The 15,006-nt window shown below is 36.9% G+C and overlaps 2 protein-coding genes across 3 annotated transcripts; one reads left to right on the forward strand and one right to left on the reverse strand.

Moving 5' to 3' along the window:
- Nucleotides 1-6,082: 6,082 nt before the first annotated feature.
- Nucleotides 6,083-9,987, reverse strand: LOC113054425 (spindle and kinetochore-associated protein 2-like). 2 transcript variants are annotated; one of them, XM_026219965.1, is made up of 8 exons: nt 9,914-9,965; nt 8,719-8,865; nt 8,209-8,298; nt 7,961-8,137; nt 7,741-7,815; nt 7,034-7,076; nt 6,681-6,813; nt 6,083-6,546 (listed from the first exon to the last, which is right to left on the reverse strand). In XM_026219965.1, the coding sequence occupies exons 3-8, from the start codon at nt 8,239-8,241 to the stop codon at nt 6,414-6,416; spliced, it is 594 nt and encodes a 197-aa protein (XP_026075750.1). In that variant the 5' UTR covers nt 8,242-8,298; nt 8,719-8,865; nt 9,914-9,965; the 3' UTR covers nt 6,083-6,413. The 2 variants fall into 2 exon arrangements, with proteins under 2 accessions (XP_026075750.1, XP_026075749.1); XM_026219964.1 differs by lacking the exon at nt 8,719-8,865 and having other exon boundaries at nt 9,914-9,987.
- A 684-nt stretch (nt 9,988-10,671) lies between these two features.
- Nucleotides 10,672-14,752, forward strand: LOC113054426 (malate dehydrogenase, mitochondrial-like). Its single transcript, XM_026219966.1, has 9 exons — nt 10,672-10,866; nt 12,024-12,192; nt 12,628-12,711; nt 12,922-13,031; nt 13,154-13,279; nt 13,411-13,488; nt 13,743-13,842; nt 13,990-14,141; nt 14,294-14,752. Exons 1-9 carry the CDS (start codon nt 10,804-10,806, stop codon nt 14,423-14,425), a joined length of 1,014 nt encoding a protein of 337 aa, XP_026075751.1. The 5' UTR covers nt 10,672-10,803; the 3' UTR covers nt 14,426-14,752.
- Nucleotides 14,753-15,006: the final 254 nt, after the last annotated feature.

Here is a 15,006-nt window from a genome sequence, read left to right on the forward strand (position 1 = left end):
TCACTCTTGAGTGCTTTTGGCAGCAGGGACAGTGAGGATGGAGGAGAGCAACAGCTTCACCTACAGGATAGACATAGTGTAACAGCTACCAGGAATCTGACCCCCAGGAAAGCACTGATCTGGAGCAACTGTTCAAGAGTTTTAGAGCTGTTCAGTAGAGCTGTGCCTGCAATTGCTGTTAAAGGGATAGTTCACCTAAAAGTGAAGATTTATAATTTACTGACCCTTATTTTGTTCAATCTCATGCAACTGTTTGGTTAGCCACATGTTTTTAAATATCATCTTTCATTTTTAACCAGGTGTTGGTGTTGGTGAAGTAGGTACTTTATTTAGGTTAAATCCCGTATTAAATTCAAAATCTTTCTTTTTATATTAAATCCTATTTAATGCCAGGTATTCAGACTGATAGTGAGGAGAGCACAAATTACCACACTATCAATCACACTTTCGATGTGACCAGTGGAGTGCTGGAGGCAGCGAGCCAAATAAAGGTGATAAACTGTGACCTTTATTTTTTGTACCAGGTAATGTATTTTTTTCACATTAAATCAGGATTGTTGCATGACTTAAACTTTGATTAACATCATAGGTGAACTTCTAGAACAAAATGCTATCAAAATGATAAATATGTACACTTTAATGTATGTTGTGGCACAAGGACGAGGGAAGTTCAGATGGTTCGGACTGTACACAGACACAGCAATCTAGTATGTTCTACACACCTAAACACATCCATCTGCACATCATCTGGTGAAGAGCGTTCTCAGGTGAAAAGAGACAATTTTAAGGATACTCTTTTAAATAACACAATAAAATCAGAAGATTAGGCATATGGCTTGAAGAATAAAGGAGGCATAATTCCCCCACCCTTTATTTCTCAGTCAGTGAGCTCAGAGGACGAGTTGGATGTCACAGTGGAGGTCTGTCGATCCAGCTCATCTCCAGCAGAGGGGAAACAGGCTGGTGAAAACCAGCCTGCAATCATTGTATTGCTATAGCTTTGTGGGTAACATTTGTCTTTTTTAATAACCTTTATGTCACCCTTATTATTATCTAGAATACCATCTTGCTCAAGAGGACTCAAAGTATTCTGAATCTATTTCCCCTGTGCGCAGGTGCATTCCTACCATCAGGTACAAGAAATAAAGTATCTCACACAAAGCTTAGTAAAGGCTGATCAAATTTAGTTAAATGTAATAACAATGTTCTTTTTTATTAACTCTCTAACAAGTTAAAAATGTTGGGGTCAGCAGTGTTATTTTAATCTTTATATTCTATTATAGTTTTTCTTAATATTTTGAATCAGCCTTATGTTTATTATTTATAGCCTAATATTTTCAATTTGTTCTTTTTTCAGTAATTTTCTTTGCTTTTGTCATTTTTTTTATATTACTTATAATATGAATTAATAGTACAGTCAATATTATTAAAATATTTTAGCAAAGTAAAGGCATTTATAATGTTACAAAAAAATTCCTATTTCAAATAAATGCTGTGCTTTTGCACTTTTTTATTTATCAAAGAACCCCCCCCCCAAAAAATGTATCAAGGTTTCCACAAAAAATGTAAGCAGCACAATTGTTGATAATAATGAGAAAGGTTTCTTGAGCAGCAAATCAGCATATTAGAATTATTTCTAAAGGACCATGTGACACCAAAGACTGGAGTAATGATGCAGAATTATTTAGCCTTGCCATTACAGGTATATATTACTTTTTAAAATATTAACATCTTAATGACCCCCAAATTTTAAACGGTAGTGTATTTTGTCACTTTCGTTAAATGCATGGGTCATTTGTCATCTGTGTTTTGGTAATTTTGTTCGATCAGTTGTTTGCCAGACCTGGCTGAGATTGCTGACCTCTCCAGCATATCCTGTTCACCAGCCTATCACAAAGAATGGGTGGAGTCAGCTGAAGCCCTGCCCATGCCTTTCAGCAGAGGACATCCACCCTGTAAACAGCACCCCACACAGCCCAAAAGGTACAAAGTGAATCAGAAGAATGTAACACAAATCAAGATTCACAATATGTTGTGCGGGTCAGTCTAATTGTGAACACGGTTTAATTACAGGCCGTAGGACACATCCTCAGTACGTGCAGGTTGGCACCGAACCCCTCCCTCACCTCCAGAGCCTGTTGGACTCATCACCACGGGGCAGTGCTTCATCCCATACAGTCTGCACAGAGAGTTACGTTTTATCAAGTAATTAATAAAGTATTTTCTAAGTAGTTATAATAAACTATATATATGCAATTTACATTTATACGTTTTTTTTTAATATATATCTTTTAACTATATTTGAGACATATTATTCAATATTGGCCAAAATTGCAATCGGTGCATCTGATTTCTAATGTGCACTTTTACAGTTTTTCCTCAGTCGCTTTGGTGCATTTCTCATATAAATATTTACATTTTCACAACAGTTAATGCGGTTCTCAAAACAATTAGTACGAACTACAAAACCTAGTTGATAACCTTCAAAAGCATGTCACTTGCTAAAAAATGGATAAGTCATTCCTCAAAAGCAAGTATTCATGTCAGTGAAAGTGTCATCAAGATGAAAAGTCCTGACACCATTGTTTATAAACAAGATAGTCATTATGACGGTTTACTCGGTCAATGTTTTCCAATGCAAAAAAGGCAGATCTTGGTGACACTACCTGAAAATGCTCAAGACAGCACTTTAGACTATTTGCACAGCCATTTGAAAAAGCAGTTCCACATTACTGTATTTAGTGAGGTAACGGAGTACAAGACACGGAATATGGATGTTTCACATTTTTACTGCATATGCTCTTTGCAATTCTAATTTGTTCACAGCATTGTGCAAAAGAATAAAATACACCTTTATTTACAACAAACATAAACTCCCTTTGGGTAGAGCGGTGCACAACTGTAAACAATATTGCAGTACATATTGGAACTGAACATACATAGTACTGTAATCATTCATGCACATTCAGACGTTCCTCTCCATCTGGGCACATAATTTCATCTACATCACAGCGAATATCATCTCTTGCAATGCAGCGAGGAAAGTATCTCCTCGAGTGGTGATGCAGGACTCTGCTGTGATGTCATCACATGCTGCATCCATGGCCGCTAGCAGGGCCATTTGGGTATGTGTATGCCGGTCATCTACCTTCCACCTCCAGGAAGAGAAAAACTCCTCTATTGGATTTAGGAATGGTGAGTAGGGAGGGAGATATGCCACCACATACACAGAACTATCATGTAAGTGTAGTGCATGACACGACAAAGTAAAAGGTTTACAGCACTGAACCCCAGAATATGCATAGAACACATACATGTTTTACCTGTACTTACTGGTGACGGAGTTCCTTCACTCTGTCGCTGTTCTGTTCAAATGGCACATTGTACAATTGTTTTATGCGCATTTCATACCTCCTGAGCACTCTATCAATTGTAGCGACTGAAACCAATTCAATATTCCCAAAGATGTTGTCATCCTCTATAATAGCACTTTGTATTGCTCTCAAACTTATGACATTGCTTGCAATCACCATTGCACAAATGGCTTCCTCTTGTTGTGGAGTAAAAAGGGGCCCACTTCCACCTCTGCAAGTTTTTCTTGCAATCCTGTGTGGTGCAGAGTAAATTTACAGTAAGTATGGCAAATCTTTACTGTAACACTGTACGTCTAAATGTAAAAATGTACAGTGAAAAGTTCTTGTCCCACTGCAAGCTTCATGTATGACACAATGACAGTAGTGCAGTGCAGATTGTTTAGTGCTGAATAACTGTCCATTTATACACACACCTGTTCTCCCGACGAAATGTTTGAATAATTGAATTTACAGTGGTTCTCCCAACATGTGTCTGCACCCTTCGAAGTTCGAACAGCTTCAGCCATTGTGAGACCGTGATTGACAACATGGATCAGGGATCCGCCTATGTACTTTCCTCTTCTTCCTCTTCCCCTGTTATGTCCTCCTTCCCCTTCTTCCCCACACCCTCACCTCTCTTCCACGAGGCTGACCTTCCATTTCTGTGTCACAGTATTGTAGAAATGGTACACACCATGTCAAAATCGGTGCATTTCTGATTTCTAAAATGCGCTTTTAAATGTCATCTTTACTACTGGGATAATATGATGGCAAACTCTAGCCTTCAAGTATCTTCAATATTTTTGTAATGTGTTTTATGCAAACTGACTCAACTCCAAGCTTTTTCAATTTCAAAGAAAATAAAATTTCTTTAGATTTCATACAAATGCTTATTGCTGTTGTTTTGTTGTAGAATATTTCTGATAAAAGTAAAAGTACAATTATCTTATTTATGCATAAATATAATCACAGCTAAAACACTTCTATTGATATCCTGCTTCTCTTTTTAGACAAATGCCTCTGTGTCCAGCGTCCTGCAGTCTCCAGTGTTAATCAGCATCTCTAAGGATGGAAGGGAGGAAATAGACTCTCCCTCCAGTGGTAATGCAGAGTTCACAACTGCCAGCTCTGGAGCCAGCCAGGGGGCCACTGAAGAGATAAAGCATCCTATTAGTATGACAGATTATCATTCACTGCAATAATTTTCAAAAACTTAACTTGCCATGATGTGAGAATCAAACTGTTTGTTTATGTTTCCTGTAGAGAATAATGATGTGGATGAGGAGGGAGAGGAAGTAGGTGAAGACCTGTCAGATTCTGAACATCAGTGTGAGCAAGAGTCCTCTGATGAAAGGTGTTTGATGTTGAAGACATTGTAGAGAGGATGGAAGGGTGGAGGTGAAAACCAATGTCAGATACATGGGGAGACAGATCTACAGTGGTGCTGTGTTTTTATAATTCATTATTATTTTAAATGAGGAATTGAAGTAATGTGCTTCTTTATTTTCAGACCAGCATCCAGATGTCAACCCTGCTGATATGGATAGTAATGCAAACTTATGGAGTCATAGCCTTGATGTAGCTGAGAGGTAAAGCCCCTAATATTAAATATTATCAGTTGCAGTTCTGGCTCCTCTGTCTCAATATACTGTACCAAGCGACATTCATTCACATCAAAAGTTAACTCAGCATTAGAGTTACAGTTACGGGACTCTGCACATATTTTAAAACACAAAAGTAAATTATATGCATGTGCTGGTTAAACAGTTCATTTGTGTGCTGTTCTGTTGCTGTCAAAAAGACACAAGGTTTACATATAAACACAGCTGGTTATGTCAGTGAAAATAAGCGGTTGAGAGAAAAATGGATGCGTTGTACAGTATTTTCCGCACTATAAGGCGCACTTAAAAGCCTTTAATTTTCTCAAAAAACGACAGTGCGCCTTATAATCCGGAGTGCTTTATATATGGATCAAGGCGCTCTGTCTGTCTGACATTCCCTTTAGCACAGCTCCATCTAGTGGATGCATAAAGTAAACCCAGTCAAACGTTTGACAGCAGTATCTTCTATTCTATGGATGCGTTGTACAAATAAATTGTCTGCAAATAAATTGTTGAATAAAGTTTTTGTTTTGTTTGCACACAAAAGGTATTCTCGTAACTTCATAAAATTACAGTTGACCCACTGATGTCACATGGACTACTTAAAAAAATGTCCTTACTACCTTTGTGGGCCTTGAATGTGTCAGTTGCATTGCTGTATATGCAGGGTGAGAAAGCTCTCGGATTTCATCAAAAATATCTTAATTTGTGTTCTGAAGATGAACAAAGGTCTTACGGGGTTGGAACCACATGATGGGGAGTAATTAATGACAGAATTTTCATATTTGGGTGAACTATCCCTTTAAATAATGTTAAACATTAATCTGTATTTGGTCTAGCGGGTCTCAGTCTGACATAAAAAGAGAGTGGGATGTAAGAGAGGACTTGGGCTGTCCAGAAGGGGACTACATAGAGACAGCAGGTACGTGGAAAGTATTTTTCTTGCCGCCTTTCAAGGGTTAGTATACAAGCATAAAAGCCCAATGAAGTGTTTTTAACTGGATGAAGCCATATTTGTTTTCTTTCTGTAGAATGTATAAACGAGCTGGGAGAGAAGACTGAGGCAGCTGATCAGGAGAACCATCCTAACAGGTGCACAAGAATGCATTTGACCTTAGGAAAACAGTGTAGTGTATATCCTATTGCTTATATTAGCAGTATAGATATTACCAACAGAAATGAAACCTTTTACAGATGAATTACTAATTAAAACTCGTTTTTAAAATCCTGCTGGTTTTCCTGGTTGAAAAAGTCATTTCATTACTCTATTTTTTATCAGAGGAGTTCTTGAGCAGACAGCAATGTTTTTGAAATGTTTTCAAGTCCACTGTCAGTCCTGTTCTAAATTGCTGATCCAATCAAAGTGTAAGAAGGGTTTTACTTTACAACACTGGTGGAAGGAACTGGAGGATTTACATGTTTTGGTGGGGTTTGTGTGTCTTATTTGCATCCCTGTTTCTCAGTCTTTTGCCAGCAATGACACAAGTCCTTTTTTATCCAGCTCAATGAGTTTAAGGTGCTGTAAGGTCTTCAATGCAGAATCACTGACTTTCATCTTCAGCTTCTTCATCCTCTGAGTGCTTATTGGCCCTCTGAAGAGAAAAGAATGAAAATATTCAAATGTTTTAGAAACCATTTAGTTGTCTTAAGTTACAGTGAATTATTAATCACATTAGGACTCAGCATTATAAAGGTGATGTTTTTGCACAAATATGAAAAGACAAACCTGTTCTTATCTGAGAAGTGCTCGGATAACTGCTTATAGAACGTATTGAGGTCATTCAGTTTCAAGTTACTACGTACACTACGTGGGACAGTCTCAAATGTCCCCTCAGACACCTCTTCACACATATTCTGTGCTGCAAGAAAGAAAAAAAAAAAAAAGAAAAAAAAATTATATATATATATATATATATATATATATATATATATATATATATATATATATATATATATATATATATATATATATATATAGAGAGAGAGAGAGAGACACACACACACACAGATGCTGATGATCTTTGACATTGTTCAAGTGTTAGAACTGCTTAAATGTTGATAGTTTTCTTCTGTCCTTACATTCAGACTGTGCTTGAGTTTGAGGCTCTTCTGTCAGCATGGCCTAAAGAAGCAAACACATTTACTAACTCCAAGTAGGTTTTGTCTCAAAACGTCACAAACTACTTAATTTTAACAGTTACATGCAAGCTGTTTAAAACTTTGGTTCAGTCATTTTTTTTCACTTTTTTTTTTTTAAAGGAAATTAACGCATATTGTATAAGGATGCTTTAAAATTATAAAAAGTGACAGTCGAGACTTATAATAATGATAATAATAGAAAATCTTTCCATTTAAAATAATATTAATAAAAAGTTGATTTATTCAAATAATTCTGAAAAAAAAAGTATCACTGTATCACAAAAATATTTAGCAGAATAACTATTTTCAACATTGATAAATAAATCAGCATTAGAATGAGTTCTGAAGAACCATGTGACAGATTAATGATGTTGAAAATTCATGAATAAATTAGATTTCATAATTTATTAACTTAGAAAACAGTAATTTTAAATTGTAATATTTAGGTTGTATCTGAACAAATAAATAAGGCCTTGGTATGCATATATATATATATATATATATATATATATATATATATATATATATATATATATATATATATATATATATATAAAAAAATAATAATAATAATTACCAACCCCAAAATTTGATTGATAGTGTAGTTGTGTAATTATGGTAATAAAAAGCATTACAAAATGTCTAACCTCTACATTTAACGCAGAAAGGGATGAGCAGAGAACATCTCTTGCTTCTTGCTCTTCTTCGGTCAGTGGTGGAACCTTAAACACAAGATTTCCCATTAGCACACATACAGTCAGAACCCAAAAACCTCATGAAACTACTTGTGGCCTGTGGTGTAGTAAGATGGACATGGACCCTTTGATTTGTTAGATAAGGGCAGTTGTTGTACAACTGAATGAATACCTGCACATCTGCTGTGCTCTGTAGCTGGTTAACCATCCGCACTGTGGTGTCCAGGTGAGCTCGTATTGAGTCCATGGATCGTTTCTGTTCCATCTCGATCTCCTCCACCTGTGCGCACAGGGCTGCATGCCGTGCTTTGATTGCCGACAAGTTCTCCAGCAACTGAAGAGGGTTTCCCTGAAATACATAATCACAGATTTAGAAAGACAGACTCAGAATTTAAAATTAACAAATTAATACAAATGTACCTCAACTGTCCCTGCTTCTCGCGCATTGGCCATGAAGTCAAATTTCAGCCGCTTTTCCACATATTCTATATCAGCCTCTGTTTTCTGGAACTACAAGGACACAGATCTAAACATCATAACTCTTCAGCATTCAGAAGACTTAAATCGGGAGTTGATTGCGGTTTGTACACGTCGGCATTTATTTAGTGGCCCATCTGAATGAGGGTTCAACCTAAAACCTGAAACCCTATTAGCAATATTGCACTACTCTGAACACAGTGGACAGCAGAGGCAATACTGATAGGGTCTCAAGAATTAGGATTAGACATTATTACCTGTAAAACTGAAAAAAAAAAACAATATGCCAAATAAGACGGAGCACCACTTTGAAAACTTCAAACATTGTGCAAAGCTGCTCTCAGATGCTTTGACAATACTATTGCACTGCTAGCTGTCCAATACAGTAGTGCAATAAAGTCAGAGCACCTGTTAACAGCACTTGATGTGGCTGGCCACAAGGGTTGACCCTACCTTTGAGAAAAATCCCTGGCCAATGCCCTTTTAACATTGCACTGCTTTAATAACGGAGTTATCAGTAGTACAATATAAAAGGGGCACTGGACAGACGGTATGCATTCAGGCTGGTCCATTTGCATGTAAATAATGTCAACAAAAAGCCTGGGGGAAAAAAACACAGTTGTCACATAAACATTACAACATAATAGTGCTGAGATACATACATGTAGATAGTTCATAATAAAAGGCAACAATTTAAAAAGCGAGTTCTTACTATTATAGCATTTTGTTAATTATAGCTTTTTTAGATTATTTAATTTGATAGGTAACAGCCATAATTTTTTACTCAAAATAACTGGGAATTAAAAGTAATTTCACATACATGATGAATATAGAATTATTATTATTTTTATTATATACATGCAGCACTGTTCTGACACAGGCAGTTAGGTAAAGTTACTAATGTTAGTTCGCTACATCTTCCTAATGATATTTGAACTCCTGAAAAAAAAAATCATGCATGTTATTATGGTTTTACTTGAACAGAATACCAATATAGTTTTCATGAGATTATGCAGCCATACAATTTATCAGTCTTCAAAAGGTAAAAAAGTCTGTCTGTAGTACGTCTTCCAAAAGCAATGGACACATTTAATATAAATTTTTATCACTTAATGACAATTGCTACAATAACTTAATGTGTATATAAACCCATAGTGTATACGTATGTTTAAATATCTTTTGGAATAAGGAGTAAGTTCGGGATGCAGCGCGCGCTCTCGCGGACACGCGCAGGCCCTCCCGCACCCGCAGTCCCCTCAGCGCTTCACACAGCAGCAATCGAGCAAAATTAACACTTTTCGGAATGAATGCCATGGTTTCGATTCAAAATATGCACATTAAAATAAATTAATCATATTACGGCTGATTTTCGCTGTAAATATAAATGATTAAAGACGTTAGCAGCGGCACTGGTTAGCCATCCAGCTAACGTTACATGTTTTACGTGATTTTCTCCCCTCCAACCTCAGGGAAAGTCATAGGCATACGTTACACAGAACACGTAATTATTCGTGTTTCTTCTACATTATGTTGTCTGTCGTAAAGGCACCTGTGTTATTAACAGTTAGACGCAAACGGTTGGTTTACAATTAAAAACATTTGATGAAAATGTTTCGCTGATGAGAATAGAGAGGAAAAAACCGCTTACCATCGCCTCCAGCTTATCAACTGTCTCCATGTTGAATAGTTTACATTCCTGAAGCAGCCCCGGAAATATAAAGCTCGCAGCAGAGCGCAAGACATTCTCTGATTGGTCAGCTGTCAGAGAGCGTGGAAGATGATTGGTCAGTTCGGAGAGAGAACGAGAGGAAAGAGGAAGGTATGTTCGGGATGGAATTCACAGTGTATTTATAATACATAGTAAATACAATTTTATGTAAAGCATGCATGTATGCAGAATTCAGTGTTGTTGTTAGTTTTTTTATTTTCGGCAATTTGTTGATGCGGGCATGCAACACTTTTTTAAAATTATATTTCAAACAAAAAAAAAGTGAGAATTACAGAAAGAGACCTATTTTAACAAAGTTGTAATGTTCAGGTCAGGGTAACTTTAGAATCATGCTCCTGGATGCTTCAACAAATTCAATACTAAAACTGAAGGTTTGATTGCAGTTAATATTGTACTATTTAAATATATATATATTAAAAGAGTCCTTTTTAAAAAATACAATAAAAAGTATACTACTGTTCAGTGTCATTAGACAGTCATAAAAAATATTCAAAGAAGAGTTTCAATGACGTTTCGCCCAACCCGACCAATCGATCGCCAGAATGTGACTAACCATTGAGAGTAGGCGACGATAAACCCCGCCCCCTTTTATGTGACTGACAAAAATGTTATACAATCATAACACTGCATACACACTGCTATACCAATCAGAGAAGGCCGCTCGCTCGTGGCGTCAACAAAGCTTGGCTGCGCCATAGGCTCGTTCTCGACCGGTTGTCTTGTAGAGGACGTTGGAGTCACAGTCAGGAGGGGTTCTTTATCAACTATTAATTTTAAAACCGCAAGCACTTGCAGAAAATCGAGCCACCATGTTCTCCCGTATCGCTAGACCTACAGCCACCCTCCTCCGGAGTTTATCCACCTCCTCCCAGGTAAAATATCATATTTGTAAACGTGCGACTGGGCTAACATTAGCCTCCATGATTTGTGTGAATGTGCGATGACGTTAACATTTCAAACTAAGATTAATACCCAATCTATTTTTTTCCTTTACTCATTCTTGTTTCTTAATGAGCCATAGACTACAATAGTATAATTGAAACGAAGTTAAGTAAACTTACATCCAGTTAACCGTGAAGTTACCTTGCTTGATATTTAGCCATCAAATTCACACTGTAACATTAGGCGTTACAACATAAGTAACTTTTTAGTCATATGGTATTCATGTTTATGGAAGTTGCAAGGATCATTTAGGATTCCCCATGAATCTGTTGAAATCCTGCTATCCGGCGTGAGAAGGTTTTCAGTCGACAGTGACAACTCGTTTATCTGCCTGTGTATGATCATCCTGGTTAGAGATGGTATCACTTTGACTCACGTCCACCTTTGAAAGGTCATTACTGTAAGCAGCTACTTGGCTCACTGTTGTGTAGTGGTCTTGATCTGTAATAAGAGATCAGGCTTAATGCAGATGTGCCATCTGATATGTTTTGTGCTTTATAAGGCACACGTATTTTTTTTACATTTAACATTTCATTAATTTGATTTTTATACATGAGAATGTCCTTCTCATGAGGATGATCATATCTGGCTGTCTGTGGCATTTAACAGATTCTTGGTTATGCAATGCATGCAGTTCAACTGCCATTTGAATAAAACTAATAATTTTGTTTGCTTGCTCTAAACACAGTCATATACCAATACAGCCTTCTTTGTACTGTCTAAACCGTTTACAGAGTCCTTAATCACTTGGTTTAAACCCTCCTTCTCCTGGGCATGAGTGGTAGTAAAAATTCCTGTTGGTATTTTTCCAGGCTGAAAAGGTCTCAAGGTCAAGACCTACATGTGTAAATGTGTAGAAACACAAACACGATCATTTTTAACATTTGCATTCAGTGGTTGTTCCATTTTTTTTTATTTTAATAATATTTTGGCAACCAGATTATGATTCCTGATTAATGTATAAAATGCATGCAACAATTCAAAGCAGCACATTTATTGGCCTAAGGAATCAGAGGGCACATTATTTATAAGAGTAAATTGGATCAGCATATATTGTGATGCACTGCAATTTTTTTTCTCTTTGCAGCACAATGCCAAAGTAGCTGTTTTGGGTGCCTCAGGTGGCATCGGGCAGCCCCTGTCTCTCCTGCTGAAGAACAGCCCTTTAGTGAGCGAGCTTTCACTTTACGATATTGCCCACACTCCTGGAGTAGCTGCTGACCTCAGTCACATTGAGACCAGAGCCACCGTCACAGGTACAAAGATGGTTTCAGCTCCTCAAAACTCATTTTTGAGTTTTTATTAGTTGCAGAGAAATCAAATTTGCTATTTTAAAGTTGGCATAAAATGAAAATCCACCCTATGCTTTTCTAAATGTATCTTAATGAACTTCTTATGAAAGATTCACCCACGTAACAGTTTGTAAGCCTGTAATTTGTATTCAAAACTCCAATGGTGAAATGACAGGCTTCTCTCTTTGGTCATGTACAGTATGCCAGACTTCTTCAGTCATTCACATTACTTAAACCCTGCTGAATTCTTAGTCATCCTCAAGCTCACATTCAGATTTGCCTCCACCAAATCAACAACTGATGCATAGACCAAAGGTCCCATCCGAACCCAGATGTGCACCTTTTGTGTAAAAGCACCCTCAATGTGTCTGCTCTGATGTACACTGTCTTGCCTTGCAGGCCACATGGGAGCAGATCAGCTGGGGGCTGCACTAAAAGGCTGTGATGTTGTTGTCATCCCTGCTGGTGTCCCAAGGAAGCCTGGTGGGTGTATATATACAGAATTATTTTATTTTAATTTCATTTGAAGTCCTCATTCAATGGCATTTGCAACCCGTTTAATGTGTGCATATGTGAAACAGGATATTCAACAAAAAATGTTGATTGGCTTGATGTAAAATGGGCTCAGTTATAAATCAGAAATGTATAAAAACAGACCAGAATTTCTTAATATCGTGCCTTACATTTTTCTAGGTATGACCCGTGATGATCTGTTTAACACCAATGCCACCATTGTGGCCACATTAGCTGATGCTTGTGCCCGTCACTGTCCTCAGGCCATGATCTGCATCATTGCAAACCCAGTAAGTATAAGGTTTCAGGAGCCTTACATTGCTGAGATTTCACTTTATACCTGCTCAAAGATGACAAGGGTCTATAGCACTATATAGCTGTTCCATATTGAACTTTGATTTTGTGAATACAGGTGAACTCCACTATCCCAATCACATCGGAGGTGATGAAGAAACATGGCGTCTACAACCCCAACAGAGTCTTTGGTGTCACAACACTGGATATTGTCAGAGCAAACGCTTTTGTTGCTGAGCTCAAAGTGAGTTGTATGAATTCAATACTGATGGAAGAGGAGTTTAAATTTAAGTGCAGATTTATTTATTTAATGTCATCACCAGAAATTTTTTTGACCAAGTCTGTTCATTGTCACCTTTACTGCAATATTTCCAGGGCCTTGATCCCGCCAGAGTCAATGTGCCCGTTGTTGGAGGTCATGCAGGAAAAACCATCATTCCTCTAATTTCACAGGTAAGAAAAACCTATATTACTATCTAATTTATAATTTATTCAATAAACATATAAACAATAAACAAGTTTTTGGCAGGATATTTTGTGGGTTGCTCGTTTTTTTAGTTCAGTGACATTGCACTGCATGACCCCACCCACAATGAAATCTCAATGGTCCAAAATCCAGTACCATAAACCTCAAATGACTTTTGATTTGCAGTGATTTGCTTTTAACCAAATGGTGAAATGATAAATTTATTTTGTGTTGTTTACAGTGCACTCCCAAGGTTGAGTTCCCTACAGATCAGCTGTCTGCTTTGACCGGCAGGATCCAGGAAGCAGGAACTGAAGTTGTGAAAGCTAAAGCTGGTGCAGGTGAGAACTGATGTTTTATATGCTTTTTGACTTTTTTTTTGTTCTTTTTGGTACTTTGAAGTTTGGTTCCTTTGTGTCGCTGGCAATTTAGTTGTGCATATGCTTAAGTGAGAAGATCTAGAATATTGAATATGTCTCTGTCCATAGGCTCTGCCACACTGTCCATGGCCTATGCTGGAGCCAGGTTCACATTCTCCCTTCTCGATGCCATGAATGGAAAAGAGGGTGTTGTTGAATGTGCATTTGTGAGATCTGAAGAGACCGAATGCAAATACTTCTCTACACCTCTTCTCCTCGGGGTAAGTCTAGCTAGATCTTCTCTAGAAGTTACTTCGTTATTTTTATTTTTATACAAGGTTAAAGTAACAACGATAGCCTAGTAAAGTAGAATAGGCTTTCTGTTTATTTGTTTCATGAAGATTTATTTTGAATTTTCACCTCCTTTTCTCAGAAAAATGGGATTGAAAAGAACCTTGGTCTTGGTAAGCTCTCTGCATTTGAGGAGAAGCTGGTAGCTGAAGCCATGGATGAACTGAAGAGCTCCATCAAGAAAGGAGAAGATTTTGTTGCAAACAAGAAGTGATCTGTGCTTGTGGCACGCTACCTGTGAAATGTCATTTATTTATAAAGCTGAGTCATTGTGTGTCAACAAAAAATTATTTTCATCATGTTCAAAGATGCCCACAGTCTTTGTACCGATTAATTGAAACGGTTAAATTCACCCATCAATAAAACGGTCCGTTTACCAATTCTTTGCATTTCAGTTCACTCAATTAAAAATATTTATATTTTGCTATGAGATCCTTTTACTGACTTGCATTTTTGTTGTTGTTGATAATTAGATGCAATTTGAGTGACCTATAAATGGATGTGAATTAATTTTACATAAACTGAAATTGCTCCTAGTAAACCTGCTGTCAGTGTTTTTTTTCCAAACAAAGATTTTTATTTAAATGATTTGTGATGTAGAAATATTTAAGTGACACTTGTAATTGATATAAAATTTTCTATTTGTATTATTTATTCATAAATTAACTATATATATATATGATGGTTGCAAATCTACACCTTAGTTGTGTCATTTAACAATGGGGTGATGCATGCATTGTTTTAACTATCTAACGTTTTAAAAACATCTAAAATATTTTTTTTGTTTTGTTTTTA

This window comes from Carassius auratus, chromosome 35 (assembly GCF_003368295.1).
Source record: "Carassius auratus strain Wakin chromosome 35, ASM336829v1, whole genome shotgun sequence".
Taxonomy (NCBI): domain Eukaryota; kingdom Metazoa; phylum Chordata; class Actinopteri; order Cypriniformes; family Cyprinidae; genus Carassius; species Carassius auratus.

Bases quoted from the DNA above. Each gene is read 5' to 3' on its own strand.
- LOC113054425 (XM_026219964.1), bottom strand. From the start codon at position 9,943: ATGGAGACAGTTGATAAGCTGGAGGCGATG. The intron at 8,299-9,913 runs GTAAGCGGTTTT...GTGTCCTTGTAG, and splicing joins TTGATAAGCTGGAGGCGATG to TTCCAGAAAACAGAGGCTGA. The intron at 7,816-7,960 runs GTATTCATTCAG...CTTGTGTTTAAG, and splicing joins AGAGCACAGCAGATGTGCAG to GTTCCACCACTGACCGAAGA.
- LOC113054426 (XM_026219966.1), top strand. From the start codon at position 10,804: ATGTTCTCCCGTATCGCTAGACCTACAGCCACCCTCCTCCGGAGTTTA. The intron at 13,032-13,153 runs GTAAGTATAAGG...TTGTGAATACAG, and splicing joins TCTGCATCATTGCAAACCCA to GTGAACTCCACTATCCCAAT. The intron at 13,489-13,742 runs GTAAGAAAAACC...TGTTGTTTACAG, and splicing joins TCATTCCTCTAATTTCACAG to TGCACTCCCAAGGTTGAGTT.